We start from the raw sequence: 23,786 nt of genomic DNA on the forward strand, positions 1-23,786 counted from the left end.
GCAGTCCATATTTCATCTATTAGAAGTCAATTTCCAAGTTCATTATTGCATTCTTGTAAATTTCCAAAAGTCAATTTTTAAATTGAATATTAGTAGCATTGCCATCAATTATAGAATTATTTCCGAATTGTTTAGTGGTATTCATTTGTCCAAATTGATAAATACTTAATCAATTAAAATTGTGAGCAGCTGGCTGTGAATTTAAAGCATTATTTATTGAGTGATAATAATTTGCCTACCAAATGTTTGACAAAATATCAAACTGTTGATTAGCAAAACCAAATTGATGTTTGTTAAAGATATAGCCTATTGAGGGTTTTTACAGTGGTATTGTTGATATAGTTGGCATATGAGTGCATATGGTTCGCCTGTAGCCACATCTTTTTCATTGATTATTGGTGATGGTCAAGATTCTCATCCAAGACATTATGTGGGTGGATACAAGGAAGAAGAGGATGGATAGATCTTCTACGGAGTTTCCTTCTGGTGACATTCTGACTTCTACATTATTTGCACAAGTTTTGGGTGTGAGGCTGTAGGACATGCGGTTGGTCTTGATGATGTTCAGTTGCAGTTAATTTAGGGTCTACAGAGATGTCACGCACTTCTTCATTTGGGATCCAGATGGAAGTTGGAGTTCACTGTATTGCCGGATTGCTTGAGGGCAATCAATCTCAGGGAGGGAGGAGTATAATGACCCCATTTTTCTCTATATTGGAATTTTAGGGATTCACCTATTATTGTGATCCTCGTAGGCTAATTATTGTGGATAGAGGGTCTTTTGTGGCAATGGCTTGACTTGGGAAGGTCTTATCATCTCCACATTTTAGTAAGCTAGAGGTTGGTCTTTGTTTGGCTCAAATCGGAATTTGTTTGAGCTTAGTTTTGTGTACTTACTATTTGTGGTAAGTTGGTGTTGATCAAGATGGACCCTTTCTATTTTTGGAAAGTGCATTTGGTCACATGGAGAAATAATAAGTATGACTCCTATTTCAGACGGCATATTTAAATGATGAATATTTTGGGAGTTATTATATTTTTAGTGGCCAAATTATTATTGATTATTAAATGGCTTATTATATAGTTCTAACTTAAATTTATAATTTCACTTAAGTTGAGAATTGAGTTATCATTGGAAAGTGTCATTTATTAATTAGTTAGGCCAAGTCAAGTGAGAGAATCTCAAGGAAGCTTCTAATTAATGTTGTGTGGTGAAGCTTCTTGGTTGAAGATACATTTTGGCAACAAAAAGGAATTTGGAGGTTATAAATACAAGCCCATTTGTTGAGAAAAGCATGCTTGGATATTTTATTTGCTTTTGATGTCTTTGTGGCATTTTCTGAGTTCTGATTTTTGTGCCCTTGCTGAAGTATAAGATTTTGAATTCTGAGTTATTCCATTAGATCTACAACTGAAGTATTGTAGATTCAAATCTGAGATTTTGTTCTGAGTTTGCATTGACAATTGTGTTGAGGTATACAATTGGCCATTTCTCCTACTGTTTTATTGTGGTTAAGGAGAGGATTAATTGTTGGAGCTGATTATTTTCGTACTTACTGCTGAGGTATAGTAGTTTTGGAATTTGAGTCTTGTGGATCAATTTCTTAAGGTTTGCATCTTCCATTTCTGTCATTGTTGTTGCTTGGAAGAAAGTGTCTGAAATTCTGAGATGTAATTTGATTCAATGCTGATGTAAATTGAATTGAGAGATAAATATGAAGTAGTTCAGTTTTTTTCAAGTTACATGGCCATAGTAAATCAAATGCAAATTTATCATTGCCATTGAATTGAGCTTGGTCATCATCAATATTGTTGAAAATTGCCTAATCTTGGTGAATGTGATTTAGTCAGCCTTGGCATTCTTTTCAGTAGTATTGGTATTGTATGCTAAATGTTTCCAGGTAATGTCAATAGTCAGAAATATTAGTATTTGTTAGAGCTATAGCCAAGTAAGGTTATTACACTTATAACATTGCCATCTTCAATTAGGCAAAGATGTAATAGGAGGTTTGAATAAAAAAAAATTAGGGGGAGGAGTGATTAGTATACATCTTCAGGAATATAATAACGAACCATTTGAATAGATTACAATCAGCATTCCATATAAAGGAGATACAATCAATACTTGAATATAATTCCAGTGAACATTCCAAACACACACAACACTTCCATATTAGGGATAAGATAAGTTTATTACTGTCGAACAAGAGACAACAAAAAGGTCTAAGGGACTGAAAGCATACAATGAAGGCAACTGCCAACAGTAGGAACACCAAACACTGACTGGAAAAGTAACAAACAGAAAGCAAAAGACCCAATGAAGGAAGACTAGAGGTCCTTCCTAGGCAGGAAGAAGTCCAGCACCAAAAGGTAGGGTCCAGGGTGGAGATGAGCTCTGGACCATCTCAGAATACCGCTGGAGGTGGGGTGCCACTGCCGAGTGAACCCGCTGCAAGGCATCACCATCCTAGTGTGACCCTATAAGAAGATTATGTCTATTACTCAAACTGGAATCATCAAACATTTTTCTATTCTTCTTCTCAGTGATATTTGGCTCACTTAAGAGAGCTATGTCTTTCCTAGGCATTGGTTGCATATATTCAAATATCTCAAGTAAGGAAAAACACAAGAGATGCAATAATATTGGACAAGAAAATGGTAGAGAACCCAATAGAAGTGTATATCATACAAGGAAGATATCAGATATTCTCAAATTTATAATCAAATACAAAACTTTATGTATATGTCAATCTATTTCAATATCTCTTATATATAAGCGCAATCTATTTCAATATCTCTTATATATAAGCGCATATCACAATTGCATTCCACTATACACATCAGATCCAATATTGTGGAAAACTAATCATCACTTTCATACAAGTATTATTGAAATATCAAATTAATAAGATGATTCATATTACGTGTCACTCTCCCAGAGCATATTGAATACAAGTTTTATTGTAAGGTGTCTTTGGCTATTGAAACTAAACCCAAATTGTATATGACCGGACAGGGGATATTACATAATGTGCCATGCAGTATTCCTGGCAGGTGAGCAAACCTTTGAAGTTGAGCATGGAGTACGGGTGGGAAATACAAGCAGAATCTGTCTTTGACAATGCAAATGGTGGGGGCCTCGAACAACATCCCATTCTTTGCATGACAAGATTATTTGCACCCTCTAATCAAAGCACACTAGTATCCGCATCCCGTGTGCATCCCATTTAGAGGGCCTTAGAGCTCCCCATCCTGTGCAACAGCATCCACATCCCACGCACATCCCCATTATTATCAGTAGCCTAGGCTTTTATTAAAGCAAAGTCCCCTAGCGAAAGCCCTTGTTGTCGGGAAATTGTGTTTTGTAAATAGTTATGGAATAATTAATTGTGTTAGAGTGACGGTTACTTAGAGCATTATGTCACAACGGTTGAGTCGCAATGCTTCAGACATTATATGAATGCTGTCATGAACGGGGAAAGATACCAATCAATCATTAAGTTTATACTCGCTCTCATGTTCTGAGCTGTACTGGCTGTAAGCATTAATGAAATTCTGGTTTCCTGTTTACTTGTGTTATGTTTACATTTCTGGAGCATGCATTAACCAGTTTACCTGTGATAGCAAACAGGTCTTGACTTTATGTAAACAAAATAAAGCCAAACAAAGAATGAAAATAATAAAATAAACAAGTAGGCATGAACCTAAAATGGTGGCATGAAAACAATACTACTACCGTCAGTGGAGGATCCCTCAACTGAATAATTAAGACCAAATCCAGCAAAGATCAAACTTGTATTGGTCTCCTTTATTCAATTATCATATTTAAAGAAGACTTCAGCATGTTATATACGGGCATATTAGTATTAAACTGAATATCAGTGACAACATCTCTATTCCATTCTATTGTGCAGTGTTCACTTCTTCATTTGATGACTGAGCATGTTGATAGTTTCTTGTGCATCTGTCAAATGTGCTTTGTTTCGTATTGAATTGTGTTGTAAGAATAGTTAGCTACATCCTTTTCTTAACATATTTATACAAAGGATATTGACCAGAGAATGGAAATCAGATTAGTTGTTCAAACTTACAAGCATGAAGACTAGTATAAGGAAAAAGGAAGATGCTATGATGCTTAAAATTATGAATTGACAGAATATTGCAACTCAAATAGTCAACCAACACTTGCCAAAGGAATAGAGAATAATTAAAAAACCTTTGAGTCAAATTCTTGTACATCCTGCATGGCTTGAAAACAGATCTCCAAGCATCTTGTTATATAATCCATAAAGTCTTCCTCATAGAACTGAACATCCTCAAAAAGAGAGCACAAAGATCGACATGCTGCAAGCTGCAATATAGCCAAAACCAAAAATTAAGTAAAAATAATAAACACACAACAGTTTTGTAGCATTATTCACAAAAATAGATTGTCTGCACAAAAACTACTAACACGGATAAACTTTCAATACAAGATGACTGTTTACAATCAATATCAAACCATTATAACAAAAACATACTTTTACAGCAAGATCCTTATCTTGTAGCAAACCAAGCAATTCACAATATACTGGTTTTCTAATCTCATCCTTGATCTGCCATATCACAAGCAAAAGACGATCCATTAGAAGATTGAACAACAATACCATACAGAATAAAACCATTAATCTTTATAACAACCATAATAAATAAATACATGGTGTTGATGATGCAACCCCAAATCCCATGCATGCCTGCACAGTCAATGACACATGCAAATGTATGCACACAGACAAGTATAATATTAAGTCATGAACATGCACAGGCATGATATTAATTTATAATCTATGTTTAGTACATGTTATATCAACTGTGTTTCTGGTAAAGTTAACCTAGTACCGAAGTTGCCACGTTATACTAATAATATCGCAAAGGCATTTATTCCACTATACTTATAATCATAGCAAAGATTCATTTCCCCATCTTGTGAAAAAATTATTATTTAAAGAAATAAAATGTTGAATTGATCCATAATGCAGGCAAATTAATTTATCTCAACTGATGACCTCAAAGCACAGTTCTGGCACATTCCAGCACAAATCATTAGCTCTTCCACTGCATTGGGAGGAACAGACCCCAGACGGTTTTCGCTGCCCGCTTTGGTGCTAATCGGGTCCCACTTCATTGAAGGGCATTACCTTTCACAGTTATTTGTGCCTCAAATTAAACCTTCACCTTGGCATTCTGAAGTATGTTAAGATATATGTTATTCTCTGTCTGGTTTGACTACCAAAACATTATTTCTAAATGTTTCAACTGCCCAAATTTCAAACACTTACCGATGGCATGCCCATTATGGTTTAGCTGACTCCCATCATCTTGAAGCAGCAAATACAGCCTCTTAGCTTCATCAGATTCATTCATTTCAACAAGGTCATGAATCCATCCTAACAGCGGAATTTGATCTCAAAATCAGGTAGAGATTGCATTCTAACCAGTGTAGTCTGGGGATTTTATCCCAAACACATTTTCAAACATTGTGTGCTTGATGACGATCAGAAAACTATCATCCGACGCCCAAAAATGGAGATGTGTTTTCTCCTTTATACATCTTCAGCTCTAGTGCTTAGGTTCCAAAAGTCATTGCCGACATTTTGAAATTCAAGTGTCTAAACTCCCACGAAGAAAAATTATAAATTATAATTAGAATTATTATCATTAAAATTTAAAATATGATAATATTATTATTTATATATAATATTATGATTTATAGTTTTGACAGACCCAGCATTTCATTTATTTATTAATTTTTATTTTGAAATATTTATTAAAAGTTGTGTTGGCTGAGCAAGAGGGGACACGACACTACAAGAGTCATGAGAGGAACTGAACATGATGAACTAAATGCCAAGGGCATATCTCCTAGCTATCTTGCACAATTGGAACTTCTTTGTGCTCACAACAGTTCTGAATGCATCTGCACAATCAACATATCCATTTTCTTGACCATAACCCTCTTATCTTCCACCATGTCACAAAAAGTTGATGCTACGTCAAACTATTTTGTCTATAAATGAAAGGTAGGAATCAAATCAATGTCAGTCTTATTCTCGCACTGAATCACCATTCTGTCAAGTACGAACTCAATGTCCAAGTGCACATCCCCAAAGCCAAACTACCACCTTGTAAACTTGAGTAGCTACCACATACTCTACCTCTATAGTCAAAAAGGAAAACTATAGCTTCTCATCCACTCATCCAAATAAATGTGCCACTAAACAAAGTAAAAACATACACATCCATAAGCCTCTTATAATACACATCACTACCCCAAATCCCTATATTCCACTATCATACTCAAAGCCTATCCTCCCTAGTAGTAAAGATAACGACTCTACTACATCTTTGAGATATCTAAAGACTCTTGGCTAGAGTACAATTCTTGCTTGGATCCAACTTATACCTTATCTAAAAGCTCCAGCTATTCACTCAATACTTGGTTTAGTGCAGTTCATAGCATACGTAAGACTACCAAAAGCACTTGCATAGGGGGCCTAGTTAATGTCCTCTATCTCATCCAATATTGAAAGGCACTAATTAATAGAAATTTTTGTTCCCACAAAATTGGAACACTCACTGATTCACAATCCTCCTTCTTGAATCCCTACATAATAAAGTTAACATACTTACTCCAATTGATCTAGAATTTATAATTAACTCTATTCCTCCAAATAGCCATGTTCTTAATGTCCACTCCTTAGGAAGGTTAGGTAGTAGTTGAGGTTGGCATGTTGGTTGGTTCCCTTAGGCCAGTAGATTATGTAAGGAACCTTTTTAGGGGCTTATGGAGATATAGTAGGGCTTTGTGACCCAACTTAACCAATTTTTAGGAGGAATCGCTATATTTCAATGATGTACTGGGAGTTGACTAGGAGACCCTTGAGATCAGCCTAGGGGCTCTTAGCACAATTCCTAATTTTTAGGAGTTCCTAAAAATTAGGGGAAGGTTATAAGTAAGCTTGGAGTGGTCAAATAGTGGCAGTGGACAGATGTCATTGGACCAAACTCATATTAGACTCCAAATTAGTGAGCTACGAATGAATTAAGTGAACTATTATCAGTGAAACCCATGGACTTGCACCCCACCCACCCACCCCAAACATTGAATATCCCATCCCCAGGACATCCCAGCACTGAATACTTGCAATACCCAAGAACCCTCCACAATTTTGCAACCACGTTACCATCGAGACAAGAACTTGATTTCTATTTGATTTTTGATTTTTGAATGTTACTATTGGGTATTTACCATATCACTATGTTGAACTTTCAATAGTTTTAGTTCATCTTGCAATTTTTCTATGTTAAGTATTTCAATAAGGTATGTTATACTGAAACATCATTTCATAACTAGCATTTCAAATTTTATATGTATTGCATACAACATTCCCCTGACCCACTAGCCCTCGTCATCTAAAAAATTGAGGTCCTTTGTCCCTTCGTCTCGAAAACTCGTCCCGACATACCCTAGCATCCATGTTACACTAACTATTATAGTCAATTATATTATGATAATAAATTAAAAATTAAGGGGTCATGGGCACATGTTCCTAGGTGGAGTTGCAAGGTATAACTTGAGAAAATAGCACTTTTTAGGAGCAAATGACCCCTCGTGTAGATCGAACCTCTTAGAGGAGGATCATTAGAAATAAAACTAGGCCTAAGTATGAAGATAAGATACTACTATTAATGTCCAACAAGAGACCACAAACAAGCCTAAGGGACTCAAGATACAAACAGTGGCTAGGAGGTGTCCTTGGTAGAAATTGTGTATCAGCCGATGGGTCCCTTCGGAAAGGTTCTTGTTATGTAGCGACATGTTGTATTTGGTTGACGGACTCCTTCGAGAAAGTTCTTCGGAAAGTATTTACACCCCTTTCGAGAAGCATTGTATTGATCTTATCTTATCATTCAAGCATAATGTAATGTGTTTGGCATATGCGAATAATAATAAGAAGTTCTACTATTCATATCTATTGTCTGTGCGTTGATTTCTTTACCCAGTACGGTAAACATTTGGCGTCATTGCCCGATGGACTTGGTACGATGACAGGCAAATGAAGATTAAATGCCGAATCAGTTGAACAAGAATAAGAATAAGTTGAAGGAAAAGGATGAATTACGCCCAGCACAAGAAAATTTAATTTTGGCACAACAGGCTGAACGTAGACAGAGATTTCAGCAAGTTACTGACGGACACAAAAGCACTAAAAAATTGTTGGAAGAGACTCGACAGCAGCTCGATTTGGTGGAAGAAGCAAAGGAGGAGTTTCTGAACCTGCATACACCACGGGAAGAGAATCCTGACGGAAGGAGATCAACTCGCACGGCTCGAAGTGCCAAAAGAGCACGAGCGTGGAGTGACCTCTTCGTCCGCGATATACTTTTGGAACGAACAGCTTCAGTTGACGAAACCTCTTCTTCATCAAACAGCACGGAAGTCAAAAATAGCGCAGGTGTTGAAAACAGCGCGGAAGTCAAAAACAGCGCGGGTGTTGCAAATAGCGCGAGTGTTGAAAATAGCGCGGAAGCCGAAAACAGCGTGGGTGTGCAGAACAGGGCAGGTGTTCGAAATAGCGCGGGAGCTCAGAACAGCACGGGTATTCCGAACAGCACAGGTACACAACAAAACCCCCAACATACAGTGATAATGGCAGGTCCGAAAGAAAAGTTGCCTAAATTTGATGGTGATGAAGCAGCTGATCCCATTCGACATTGTAAAACATGTGAAATGATCTGGAGAGCGAATGGCATAACAGATGCGAACGAATGGGTCCAACAGTTTCTAGCCACCCTACGGGGTGTTGAGATTGATTGGTTTACTGACACAGATCCGCAGAAATTAAAAACTTGGGATAACATTAAGGAGTTTTGGGCAAAATTTCAAATATTGCGAGATGATAATGAGATCGTCAATGAGATATTCAATACCAAGCAGAAGAAGAATGAAATAGTACGGGTCTTCGCCAGGAGGTTGAAGGACTTAATCAGTAAAATGGAGAATAAGCCGGCAAATGGGGCTCCAGAAAAGATGGTTCATTGAAGGCCTTCACCCGAAGCTGTGGAAAAAAATGAAGAACGTGCCACCATGAACATATATTGAAGCATACAATCGGGCATTGAACCTCGAAAGTGAACAAAAGACGAAGAAGAACAAGAAGACCAGCTCATCCGATTCAGATGACGACGAGCCTTCAGAAGAAGATAGCAGCAACGATGAAGGCAGCAGCAAGAAAGTCCGTGCTCTTCAGAAGGACATGCTGCGGATGATGAAGGAGTTCAAAAACATGAACAAGGAGACGAAGGGCAATGACCTATGGTGCACAGAGTGCAAGAAAGAAGGCCATACGAAGGGATCATGTCCGAAAGACCAATTTTGTGAGATTTGCTAGATTATGGGACACTCGGTAAAGGAATGCCCTTTCAATTTGAAAACAAGAACATCGCAGAAAATGTTTCTGACACAAGAGGCATCCCCATCAGGAGGAAGCGGGAACACCAGTACGGAAGGTGCCACATCCGGAGGATATAGAAACAATCAGTGTGGTCAAAACAGCAACAATAATGGCAGGAGGAGTCGAATCCAATACGATACCAATGGCCGCCTGATAGTTCAATGCTGCGCATGCAATTTGTGGGGTCACTTCGCCCGAGAGTGTACAACGGCGAACACACCGAAGTTGTTATGCAAATGGTGTAGACCTGGTGATCATGAAGATGCTAGGTGTCCGAAGTCGGGAGTAAACTTGATCACCGTCGGGACGGACGAAGAAGAGGTTCTGGCCATCACGCGGCAGCAAGCGAAAGTGTATCCCGACCCAGCGGAAGAAAAGAAGAGACTGGAGGAAGCACGATCAGAGATCTAGAAAGCAACACAGGCAGAAATGGCACACCTAACGGACACGCTTGTTACCTCCATACGGAACTGTGTAGAACAGAACATCGTACGACAAATTTTGCAATAGAGGTACCAGTCAAGATAAATGATTTGCTTCTTACAATGCCTCAGCTCCGATCCGCTCTCACGAATATTGCGCCAGCTCCGAAGATACCAGGAGAACAAGGTAAAGGGAAGGAAATTACTGCAGGTGGAGAAGACCAAATGTTACTGGCCCTTACATCTGGACGACATCCCGCAGTCGTCGAGATGGGGATCCTCGGACATGTTCTCATGGAGACAATAGTCAATGGAGGGTCCGGCGTAAATGTTTTGCCCGAAGAGACCTGGAAGAAGCTTGGACAACCGACATTGTGGCCTCCTAAATTTTAGTTGCTCACAACAGATCAACATGGTATTAAACCTCTGGGCATCCTCATGGCACAGCCGGTAACAATTGGCACTCAACCGTTCCTGTTGGATTTCGTGGTGATTCCGTTGAAACGAAAAGGATACGACGCCATCCTGGGCCGCGGATGGCTTATCGAAGCGAGAGCTCGACACAACTGGAAAAGAACACCTTATCACTGGAAAATAAAGGCCGGTGATTTGTCATTGATCTGCACACTCAAATGGTCGGCGAAGAAGCCCTGTCGTCGGATTCCGAAGGCGAAGGCGAAGGTTAAGGTGAAGGTGAAGGTGAAGGTGAAGGGGATGACGAAGGGAAGAAAAGAATGGAACCTGATGAAGAGGGCGTATTGAGACTGGAAGGAGGTTCGAGTGATGACGATCTAGATTCGTTGAACGGCCTTTTTCATTGGCAGATAGAGGATTATGAGCTATTTCCGAGCTGTCATATGTTAAGGGTCAATGAAGGTAAGAAAGAAGAAGGAAATGAATGTCCGACGAAACACAGAGACGCCGAAGAAGGAAATGAATGTCCGAAAGTACACAGAGAAGCCGAAGAAGGAAATGAATGTTCGAAGCAACCCAGACAAGCCGAAGAAGGAAAGGCGGGTATGACTGAAGCTGAAGGAAAGAACATACACTGTACGACCATGTAGGAAGAAAGTATTACGTCAAACCACAGATATAGCAGAAAGGTGCCGACAGCAAGGAAGACACACGATACAACCTACACAGGAAACAAAGAGGAAGGGTTCAACAAAAGTTGCAGTAGCACAGAGTGCAGGTGTTATTGACGGTCAGAAGGGGCAGTTGACGGAGTCCATGGTACCAAGCTTCGCGAACAAATTGGGCGATAGGGAAAACCAGATGGAGAGATCATGTATCCTAAATAAACTTGATGAGCGACAATTGCATGATAGACACTTAAAATTGAACAGGTTTCAACTTGGACAGTGGGTGTTGAAGTACAACGGTCAGAATGAGATCAAACTCGGGAGTTTAGCGTCAAATGGGTAGGACCATACAAGATACGGGAAGTTAGCGATAATGGGGCAATGAAGTTATCGACACTAGATGAAAAGGAAGTGGCCGACGCAGTGAATCGGTTGAAGTTGAATGTCTACCATGAAAGAAGTAACGCACCCCCGTGGACGAACAACTGAGAAAAGATTGTAGGTATTGTATATATGTAAATATTGTACATAATTGTTCCAAAAGTGAGCTAAAAAAAAAAAAAAAAAAGAAAAAAAAGAAAAAGAGAAAGAAAAAAAAAAAAAAGTGATGAAAAAGCTACCGTACAAATTTTGGAAACCAAGAACCGTACGGATTTCTAAGTAAGTAGTTTGAGTCAGGGTCACTGTACGGCTTTTCCAGCCCAAGCCACCGTACGGATTTTAAAGCTAGCTAAAGTACGACTTCTTAAATGACCACCATTGTACGGATTCTGGGAGCCAGTCACCGTACGGATTTTGGAGGTTATGTTACCATACGGCTTTGTTAAAAAACTTGCCATACGGATTTCCTCATGTATATGTTATTTGCTGTAGGGAATTTGGAGTCTCAGTGCGGATTTTTAAAACAGCCATCGTACGGATTTCTATGGTAAAGTCACCGTACAGATTTCAAGATTGTAACACAGGAAACAAGTCTGAGTACGGCGTACAGATTTTGAGAGTTCTCTTCAACATACGGATTTTGGCGAGTTCCCTTCAGCGTACGAAGATGAAGGAGAAATTCATATAGTTGGTCATACGGATTTTGAAGAAGACATTGAATCCCAATTTGGCATACGGCTTCCATTCTCAGCACTCGACATACGCCTTGGTGTACGGATTTTTCAGTGTAGCATTAGCATATTTTGGTGTAACATTTTTGAAGGGATCTATCGTACGGATTTTGCATATTGTGGTGCAGGGTTTTTGCATAATGTGGCGTATGGATTCTACAGGTTTGGGCATACGGCTTTTGCATGTTATTGCATTCAGATTTTGAATGGCATTCTAGGTTATTGCATAAGGAATTGGCGTAACATGGCAGAGGGTGGCAGGAGGTTTTCTTAAAAAAAAAAAAAAAAACCGACAAATCAAGCATGCTTAGAATGAGTATCAGATGATGCCAAAGGGAAGGGGAAGCATCAGTGGTTGCCAGAAAGAGTGTGGAATCAGTAGAAAATGATAGAAACAGTGTGTTCCATGCAGTTTCGTGTGGGTTTCGGAGTGTTAATTTGGTCTTGGCGACGGCTGCCCCAGGACCCCGCGAGGGTGCTACCCCTCGACCCCACTGGGGGCATTGCCCCCTGGACCCCCAGTCGTTGCAGATATCAGTCATGGGAAGTGTGACCAGTTGATGAAACCTGGAGCTGCTGCAAGCATAGTGTGCCAGAGGTGGAAAGATCTACAGAACAAGCATTTCGAGAGGGGTGTTACACTTGGAGTAGGTGTTGGCCGTGAAGCTGTCTTGGTGGATGCAGAGAGAGCTCGGGAGGAGTTGATCATCCAGTTGAAGGCAGTTCAGTGGCACTTGGCTCAGTGGACCCAGAGTTGGAAGCAGAGAAAGTGGCACTGGTGGCTATCAAGGTCAGCTTGACTTAGGAGATAGTGTGTTTTGGAAACCAGTTTGGCACAGGCACAAAACAAATGTGAAAGTGATGTGGCAAATCTATCTTGTTGTAGTTAGTTGTTTGAGTTTTGTTCTGTAGTCGTCAGGAGACGATTTTTCTTTTTGGGGGGGATGATGTCATTGGTAGAAATTGTGTATCAGCCGACGGGTCCCTTCGGAAAGGTTCTTGTTATGTAGCGACAGGTTGTATGTGGCCGACGGACTCCTTTGGGAAAGTTCTTCAGAAAGTATTTATACCCCCTTCGGGAAGCATTGTATTGATCTTATCTTATCATTCAAGCATAATGTAATGTGTTTGGCATATGCGAATAATAATAAGTTCTGCTATTCATATCTATTATCTGTGCGTTGATTTCTTTACCTAGTACGGTAAACAGGAGGTAGCAAGACTACCAAACAATGTTTGAAAAAAAGGAAACAAACAAAGCAAGAAGCAAACAAAGAGAAACAACACTACACAAGTGAGGCTACGAGACTGCAAAACAACAAGCGATTTGTGGTCGTCAAACAGTAGCCCACAACAAAAGGGTAACTATCCATGTGTGGAGAAGTCTGAGCCTGTCTCCAGAGAGAGGGGGACCGCTGTCACTGATGGTGTATGTGCATATGATCTTTGCGCGGCCTCACCGATCTGGTGTGAGTAATAGTGGACGAGCCCCCAACCCGCTTGGTTCCTCTATGTGAGGTAATCGAAGTGAAGAAGTGATAAGCTGATTAAAGGAGGCGGACCTAGAAGGGGGTAGCTCCCAAAGAGTGAGATCTCGAAGACCGAAGGCCTCCTGGAGATACAGCGCAAGACACCACTGATCATCATACCAGAAGAACCTCCCACAAATCTCATAGTAAATCAAACAATAGAATAAAAAATGGATCGCAATCTCAACCACACCCATGTCACAACATTGGCAAATCCACTCATCTCTATAGCTCAAGTGATTTGTCTGCATACGGAGTCGGCGGGAGCCAACTCTAAAAGAACCTAACTAGATACATAAGGCATGTGACCACCGTTGGGAAGAGTAGTAAGGTCAAACAATGATGCCATCCTAAATGTCAATATAGTGTTCCAAATAAAAGAGCATGCAAGGCCGGAGGGCCCCCGACGAGTCAGCCCAAGTCAAGTGAATGAGCCTCCAACAAAAGTCCATCCTGGTAATCTCATTCAGCTCTCCTGTGGGGGGAGGAGATGAGCAGGAGTGTCCAGGGAGTACTGAAAGGGAGGAAGGTGGCCAATATCAATACCCATGGAGCTGAGCTGACTAGAGATCTGAGCATAGCAACATCTAGCACAACCAATGCAGTCAGAGGCTGCAATCAAAGCTGAAGAACAGTAGGCCAAGTAGGAATAACGTATCTTCCATCAACAATGTCCACAAATCCTGAGCTTGTGAAGTAGTCAAACCAAATCGAAGATCGTGCAAGGTCTAAAGGGATGAATACCAAACTTGGCCAAGATAATAATGGTAAGAGTGGTAGGCTGACAACAAATGAAGAAACAAAGAAGAAGACTCTGCATCCTCTTCATCAAAGCCCAATCAGTCGCCAACAAGGAGGACCCTCAAACGGTCAAACCATAAAGGATAGTAGGTCTAACCGAGGAGTCTAATATAGACATCTTAGACGTGGTATCCTGAAAATGGTGTATGAAACACTGTATCTCAAGAAAAGCAAGTGAACCAAGCCCCTTGTTGACCCACAACCTCATGGCTGGTCTCTAACTGAATCGTGGCCCAGAGAACCTGATGCCCAAATTGGTGTAGCTGGAAGTCATAGTCTACAGCCAGCCCTACCGTCCAAAGGGGAAGCTCTATCAGAATATTGTTGGACAAGTGGGTTTTTTTAAAAACTAAGATTCAGGCAGATTTTAGTATGCATTTCCTTGCCGCAGAAGATCAAGGTTTTCTAGGGTTTTGAAATAGAAAATCGGAGGTGATTTCAAGCATTCCAGTACACTGCATCTGCCAAACAGTTAGAGTACAAGGGTGGGCTACCAGCCTCAACATAGGGGCATTTAGACAGCAGTTGACAGCAGAACTTAATCCAAATTGGAAGGAGTCAAACCGTTTGAAGCAGATCCTATAATCTAAGGCCTTGCACGACTCTAGCTGACTTCTCATGATGTCAACCTGGAAGATTCCTGGTATGGCCTTGTATTAATTGGCAATTTCAAATAAAATCAGTCTTAATCAGAATTTGGTGTTTACTTTCAGATTTGGTTATTTTCTAGTATTTGTTATGTTTATGATTTGCAAAGCATTATTCATTAAAAAGATAAAAATAACAGAAAAACTTGAAAATTTAAAGAAATTAATAAAGAACAAAAAAATCTGAGCTTTGCAAAAACACGGACTTAGCCAAAATTCCACATCCAGGGGTATACTACATCTAAGATAAACTTGGTTATCACATGTTTTTCATATCTAAGATTTAAAAGCCCTAATCATATGCTTACTAGATTTTTTTTAAATGATGCAAAATAAATGTAAATGATCACAAACATCTTTGGAAAAAAGAAAAAAAAAGGATCTTGCTTAGCTCTAACAAGTCAAAACTCCAATCACATAGGATCAAGCTTTTGATACGGTGGTGTTTTTGAAGCCATTAACAGGTATCCTGCCCAGTGCAACCATATCCTCCTAAGCCCACACCACAGAGTGCTCTTACTCTGCCAGGTAGATCTCCTCTGCCAAATCCTCATACAGAAAAGCTGTCTCCAATCTTATCATTCAAACTAGTAACCTATTCCTAAAAGTTGGCTGCATTGAAGTTAGTGGGATGCTTGCATTCTTGGTAGCAGACATTTCATCCAACAAAGTAGCAATTTCACCAAAATCTGACAGCAAATCCAACAACAAAAACAGCTATAAGAAATGGTCTCTTATAAGTCCCTCATGTGTGGAAAGACACATCAGTACTTGTTAAAATGAAGCATTATCCATTGTAAATATTGGAATATGGAAAGTTGCAGTAAGTCATTTCAGTTATCCACACAAAACATAGGGGTAATAATGCGTTGGGTGTAGGGCCCTAATCCCCTCGCTAACAGCTACGCAACCCCAATCTAACTATCTTTAATTACAAAATTGTATTATTAGGCCCTACATTGGGATTAAGTGTAATAGTTGTTTGACATAAGCATAGTCCATATTCTCCTCTTTACAAATGCCCCACATTGAGGAGTCTTAACATTTTCAATCAGATTTACGCATAATGATTCCAATGTTAAACTCCTTGAGCTTAGCCATTTATTTCCATTTACATTTTTCTGTATTTTTTAGGTTTTCATTGCATCAGCAAAACAAACAGATTTTAGCATAAGAATGCATTAGTCTATGATGTAACTTGAATTACAAGTCAAGTAGTAATTTACTCTGCAAAACATTCCTCCCTCATTTCAAACATCCATTTTTTTGTTGTAAGAGCCTTGCAAGAAAAGAACTACGATTTGCAGCAGGAAGAACTCGTTTTTGTGGCATGGTCAACATTTGGATGACTTTGCAAGTTCTTTTCATATTTCCTTGCTAAGTTGTTGGCCCAAGTCCTAGAGGTTAAAACTGTGCTTTTCAATACTTTTTGGCACACCTTCCTAGTTTGTAGGATTCTCTCAAACATCACAACAGAAAAGCTTCAACCTTTATTCCCTGAACCCATCTGAACATCCTAATTCACCTTTGCAAAGGGAAAAAACTATTCACAAGACAGTATTATAGGAGTCCAACAAATCATCTACTTGCCCCATACTCAATATTGCAAGGAAGCAAATATTAAAGTAGATATGAACAAAGCCTTTGAAAGATATTACTGGCAACTTCTCCACAAAAAGATGAAATTATTTGACTTGAGCCCAGTAATCACCAAATCAATCACAGTTGCATTATTACTAATTTATTCACAGTTAAGTTCTCAATTCACAAGAGTACTTCATCAAATGATCCAACAGAGTCAGATCAAAATGTTATGTGATATGAATATACCAAGGTATAGTGCTTATAAAATATTACACAGTCCAAATTGAAATTGTCAAGCAACCTTTCTGTCATATCAACCACTCCGCCAAAAATACTTTATTGGCAAACTTATATACCGTACTAACACTGTTTGGTGGGTACTTGTCTAGCAGTGTCAATCTCTCTGGCAATGCTCTGGTGATGCCCAATTCATTAGCAAAGCCTTAATTCCAAACTACAGTTGAAATCTTCAAAGCCCATTACAAATTCCATACAATATTATTGGCTCTAACAACCATTTAACCAACTCCATTAACTACTCTATCCTTAATAGTAATCATCATTCCAACCAAGGTGTAGTCCACCTGTAATACATCCCTATCAAAAAACATCCAAAAACCTGTTGTTATGTAAAGCATAATCAGACTCATAGGTTAATTTTTCCCCGACTTCCTTCGGCACAATTTCCCCCCAGATTTTTTCTACAGGGGTATGGGTGCAGCACCCCCATGATGAGGTCAAGGGGTGACACCCCTTGCAGGATCCAAGGGCAAAACCCTCAGTGGGGTCTTGGGGCAGAGCCTGAGCATACTCCCTGTCACAAATACAAGGCTAGGTCCTAGGGCAGAGCCTCAAGTGCGCTCCTTGTCACAATACAACATGCGGTTAAGGGGCAGTGCCCCTAAGGCCAAAAATGACATTATTAATGTAAAAGCGATGGGAGTTATATTTCTATTGGACAACATATTCTAGCCCTAGTTTTGTAACCAACATAAGTCTTGTATAAAAATGGTATGACGAATTATAGCTTCTTGCAGTGGTATTGAGCTGCAAGGAATTGCAGATTGTAATCAAGTTGAATCACTCAATAATAATATTGGACTTGATGTTTGGTGGACATAACCCAGGGATTGGGAAAACCACGTTATATCTTTCTGTCTTCTGTTTGATTTATGTGTGCTTTTTTCCTATTTGCATGTAATTGTTACTTATGTCTCTCTAATCTAACATAACCTACCAAGCCTTTTAAGCAGCTACTATGCAACAAGCATGCAGAACTTTCCAAAAGCAAAAGTATGTCTTTATCTTGAAGTTGTACAGAATTGTATGTAGTACCCAGTCTACCTTTCTTTGCTGCTACCTATCAGAATATTCAATATACCCAAATTGTAAGACTGCAATTCATAATCTAGACCAGAAACCTCACCCAGGAGTAATAAAAATAGTAATACAATTTTATTAGGCATTTTCATTAAAATATGCATACCAAGCAATCAAACTGATTATAATTATCTAACAAACCTCAGATACCCATTGGCCAAAAAGCCATGCAATCCTGCGACGAATTATCCATCGGTTTGAATGTGTATTATTGAGTTCTGGCAAAAGAGCTCCTTCAAACCTGCAACAATAATATTGAATATGCAGCTTTATGAGTGATCTACGGAACCAAATATCATCTTTGAAGCATATCCATCTTAATGTAAAACTTAAGGTAATTAAGGTCAGTTGCTCCTCTCAAACATAAACTACAAGATGTTGAAGGCAGATGTTTTAGTACTGCCCATTTGTGAAATGCCTTGGTATGGCTTCAATAAAATCAAATAAGAAAAGAAAAGGGTGCACACCATCCCTTGAAGCTTAGATAATTAGAAAGTTCATAATGAGTCATTCCAACAGCACTGTAAGCAGCATCCTTGAGAAGCATTTGCTGTGTTATCTCAACCTCCGTTGCAAGACAATTACCCATTGCCTCCTTAAGAATATCAACTACCATGGGAGCTAAAACCTGTGAGACACAATATGCAGTGAGAATTCACACTTCCAAACAACTGCATTTATTAGACAAAACTACAACAGGGAAGGAAAACTTCTATATAGAAACAAAATTATACGGTGATGTTGCAACAGAAAAAGAAGTGCAAAAGAAACTCCACCCATAAAGATACAATAAACCAATGTGGTACAAACCAGAAAGCAAAACACAAAGAAAGAATCTAGACAACTAAAAATTATGCACAGGAGAGGATTAAGTAATGTTTCTTTAGAACCCAATAACATCATAAGTAGCATCTGTATCAATTAGAACATTACATGCCACAAAATCATCTCAGCCAAATGCATGTTCTATACATTATAAATGCAACAAGAAGTATTCAAAGATGATGTAAGGATTCACCAAGACACAAATACTATATGGGCATGTAAGCATATGAGGGGCATATGCACAGGCACACACAAAACTGCATGAGACTCACAGGCACACGAAAGCATTCCCTATACATCATAAAAGTGAACAACAATACAATGCAAGATAAAATTTCAAAAATGAATTAAAGAATTTACCAAGACAAATACTATATGTACAGGTGGGCTCACAAGAGGTACACACATAGACATACACAAGCATACCATATACATCATAAAGTAAACAAAAATAGCATGAAAAACAAAATTAAAAGATGAACTGAACATTTTACAGAGCACAAGCAGTACAAGTGCAAGTGGGCACATGCAGTTCATGAAAATGTGCATACGCACAGACAAATGCCAACAGGGATGAGAATACCATTCATACCTGCCGATATTTTTCAAATAATGTCAGATACAATGCCTCAGCACAAGGACGCAACTTCTCTGTCCACTGAATCATGTCCTGATCATGATGAAAACTTTCTGGATCACGAGCCCATTCTTCTAAATCTTTTGAAGAAAAAATAAAATATCTGGAAAAATAAATACAAATGGAATCATAACAAAACATCAGAATGCAGTTTCCTAAGTTTCAAGAAGTGTTTACGAATTAAAGATGTTTGGTTGATTTCACATGCACATTTTTACTCATATGTTGATATTTGGAAATCTAAAAACAAAACATCTCTTTGAAACAAAATACTGATGATTTTGAAAACGCATCTTTTAGTTCAGAAAGGGAAAATGCTATTCATTATTTCAACTGCAGAGTTCATAATTTGAAAAAACCTATTCATGCATTTACCAATATAAACAACAGAAGCAGTGCAAAGTGAACATTACAATGATTTGCAACAACATCAACCAAGTTAAAATAGAGCCGATGATGCAACTGTTGCTACAAGTTAGCAAGTTTTACCAACGTCGAAGAGTCAGATGACTTTAGATGAGTGGGCCTGTTTCTTGACTCTACTCCTAAAATCCTTATCCTAAAAACCAGGTTGTTGATTACTTGAAATCTGATGTACATCCTCATTCCATCAAGAACAAACTTCCTAGAACCCTACATATTTTCCATATTGTTGCTTGTATTCCTTATGCACTTTCATCTCTCTTAGCCCTTGGCAATCTGGAAAAAATATCAGCAATATTATATTCTGTTCCTTATTTACATTTAATCACCAACTTCACAGCAGTGGAAATCCAATTTGCTTGAAGGAACAGGCCTGCCACAAATGAGTCTAAGTTTAGGACTGCAATATTGTTGATTGTACAGATTGCAATTTCGTTTTCCAGTAAACAAAAATCTAATCCACAACTTCATCTATTAGATATACCTAACATGGTTCGCTAGAGCTCCTAAGAATCATTCTAGGTAAAAAGGGAGCTTCCACTATTGCTGAGAGGAGATATTTATCTCACTCTATGTTGCCAAACATTACAATTTTGTAAGTTGTAGTCTTAGTCACTTGCAAATTTAGCCAAAAGTATAAATAGTAAGTTTGCCAATCTGACTCAAATGAAAAGCAATCCTGAATGTCCCTAACCTCTCGAATGGGAATTGGCCTCTATCTCTGCATACAAGGACCCTCTAAACAACTCCATTAGCCTATAAGGGTCAGGAAACAAGCTAATAATCTTAAGTTGATGCTCACAAAATTGGAGACATTACAACTAAGGCCTAACAGCTACACCAAAAAATTGGCCTAGAGAAAAAGGCAGCTACCCAGGGTGTTAAGGGCATGGGGCACATCTTCCATCCGCAAAGCATGCAAGGACAAGACCACCCACAATTACACAGACCCCAAACACATGGCCACTAGGGTACACCACCTCTGTACAAGACATTACAGCTCACCATGCTTTGCGGGTCTCAAGATCGGAACTTCGGCTTTGTGATAGATAGAGAACACCTAGATGCCCCCAAGTATCCCAAGGGCAGCCAACCTTCTCCTACAGCCCAACAACAATATATTTTCATTAAATACAAAAGACACAAGTAATGAAAAGTGAAGCGGTATGTGGGCCCTAGTTGCACAAAACCCAAACTCAAAAACAACATTACAAGACAAAAGAAGAAATAGTTCATTTGTGTCAATTTACAAAGTGTGAAAAGGAAAAAAGAAGAGCACAATTGCGGGAAGCCAAGTGAAAGAAGGCAAGAGAAAAAGAAGATAAATTCTCCATCATTTGCGGTGGGTTCAATATGTTTGTTCATTTTTATACTAATTATTTTTGCATTCTTAATCTTTTGTCAAAATTTCAAATACTTACGAGGGTTTTTTTTGTGATTTATTTTTCTTTATTTGCAGGTTTCATTTACATTTTCAACCAAAAATAAATATAAAAACAATGAACACTAGCAGCAATGATGGTAGTGAGGATCAAGAAATCGAAATTGAACAAGCATGCCATGGAAGTTCAAGGATGGTGAGTATTTCAAATAATCAATTTCACTGCCCTTCTAGCTTCTTGAAAGATTACACAAAGGGGCCATTTAACTCAAGCAAAAAACCTCTTCTAGAGTTTGCAACAGCCATGGAAAAAAAATCAACTGAGAGTGAGTATGATTGTACAATATTTTCAAGAACCATTACAAAGGCATCTATACAAGATTTTATTCCCATCTTAGAGGCATGCCTTTTCAAAGTGTAAAATATTGTTAAACCGTAACATTAGCTGAGAAGGCCAAGGTGACTAGGTCAGACATGGAGGGTGAAGGAAGAAAACAGGAATACAAATAGCGCCTTTGCACCCTCATGCATCATTGTCTAGTGCTACTCCTGCAGCTGCTGCTGTTGACCCTAAAATTCAAAAAGGAAATATAAGGTCCACTAATGTTGCAATCATATTTAATATGCAATCACAACATGTAGCTTACAATTTTGTTGCAAAATCTTCCTATGCTAATGACATACTATTTGATGTGGCACACTCTCCATACTTCAAACAAATGTTCAAAGACCATTTGTTGTTGGTCCTTCATATGTCCACCTGGAGACCATAAGTTACCCACCTCCATCCTTGATAAGGAGTATTGCAAGACAAATATAATGACAGTTGAGAGAGAGAAATTTCAAAAAGTGATGATCGCTCTATCATTATGAATGGAGGGACTCATAGTAATCATTGGGCACTCATCAATGTCACTGTACTGTGCACAAAATGCTCTTATTTTCTTAGAGCTATTAATTGGGTAGAGAAGAGGGTGTAAGCTTCCAATTTTAGATTTTGAAGGATATCATAGAAGATGTTGGATCCTCTAATGTTATGCAAATAGTGACTAATGATGCTTGTGTTAAAAATTAGCTAGATCAATGGTGAAGGGTAATTGCAAGTATATTGTTTGGACCCAATGGAGTTATGCATTAAACAATACGTTGAAACACATTGGCAAAATTGATCAAGTGAATGAAGTGGTGATAGAAACTTGACGCATTCAAATGTTTTATTTGCAATCATCAAACATTACTTGCTTTATTTACGATGATGGGTGTTTACAGCCTCATATTCGATCCACATGTACAGGACTTCAATCAAGTGCAAAGTTTGTTTGTGCCTAAGTTGGATGTTTGGCAGGATGAGAAGGTTTGCACAGTAAAACGTACTGAGACCTCCTATGGAATTGTCTTATGGTGATACTTTGTCTTCTACATCGATAGCATGTAATGTCCCCTTTTTAGCATTCATAGCTTTATGTTGTTGTTAGCCTATTTCCCCACGGTCTCGTAGGCTAACCAGGACATTAAAGGGGCTTAGAGGCCATTTGGCCTAGATAGTTTCAGTTGCAGATCTTTCTGAGGGGTTTTGAGGCAACTTTGGGCATACTTACTATTTATAGTAAGTCATCTTGGACATGGGCGGACATCCAATGGCAACAGTATGTCAATGGTAATTGTTTAAAATCAACAAGAAGACTTGTTCATCATTGATAAGATTTGTTATGCATTGATAAAGCTATTTTATAAAGTTAAATTTAAATATTTAACTTTATTAATGCATAGACTATAGTTTGTGGGAAATATTTAAATTAAAAGTCCCCTTTATTTTATAACACATTGGAGACATAAGTTACATAAAGGGAGTTATGTTTTATCCCACATTGAGAAAACGAAAGATGAAGCTCTTGTGAGAACACTATAAAAGAAATGGAAGAGCTTCTTTTAAGCATGCTTGGAAATATCAAAGAAATTGGGAAATTTGCTGGAGATTATGTCTCAATAGTTTGCAGGACGAAATCCCTTCAAGCTGGAAATCTTGACGCCATTGAAAGATATGGTCTTGAGATTCAACATAGTAGCAATCCGAAAAAGCGGAACCGAAAAAGCAGGCTGAAAAAAGCGGGTATGAAAAAGCTGTCCGAAAAAAACGGAACCGAAAAAGCAGGCTGAAAAAGTGGGTACGAAAAAGCAGGCCGAAAAAGCAGTTCAAAAAAAGCAAAGTAGAAGGGGCAGCATAGAAGAAAATTATTACAGCCATCTCCAACCAGGTTCTTTGTTAGTATTGTTTTTTAGGGTGTTATAAGCTTTCAGCTGTGAGTGTGCATTATACCAGCATTATCATTTTGTAATCCATGTAAATGCCAAAGTCTTGGCCATATTTCATGAGCATTGTAATTTTCATTGCAATTAAGAAGATAATAGTTGCTGGTGCCATTTAAGCAATTTAATATCATTATTTATCAACTAGTTAGTTTGCATACC

General features: G+C 38.6%; 1 protein-coding gene across 2 annotated transcripts in view; it reads right to left on the bottom strand.

The window, feature by feature from the left end:
* LOC149575899 (ARM repeat superfamily protein) overlaps nt 1–23,786 on the bottom strand; it is a 307,256-nt gene that overhangs the window by 157,253 nt on the left and 126,217 nt on the right. For both annotated transcript variants that reach the window (XM_089815908.1, XM_089815910.1), the window contains exons 10-14: nt 19,469–19,616; nt 18,519–18,679; nt 18,193–18,292; nt 4,521–4,595; nt 4,217–4,351 (exon numbers count right to left, since the gene is read on the bottom strand). In XM_089815908.1, coding sequence (XP_089672034.1) covers nt 4,217–4,351; nt 4,521–4,595; nt 18,193–18,292; nt 18,519–18,679; nt 19,469–19,616 — 619 coding nt within the window. The remainder of the gene's footprint in view (nt 1–4,216; nt 4,352–4,520; nt 4,596–18,192; nt 18,293–18,518; nt 18,680–19,468; nt 19,617–23,786) is intronic.

Source organism: Cupressus sempervirens, chromosome 1, assembly GCF_028749045.1.
Source record: "Cupressus sempervirens isolate cs-2001-9-10 chromosome 1, ASM2874904v1, whole genome shotgun sequence".
NCBI lineage: Eukaryota > Viridiplantae > Streptophyta > Pinopsida > Cupressales > Cupressaceae > Cupressus > Cupressus sempervirens.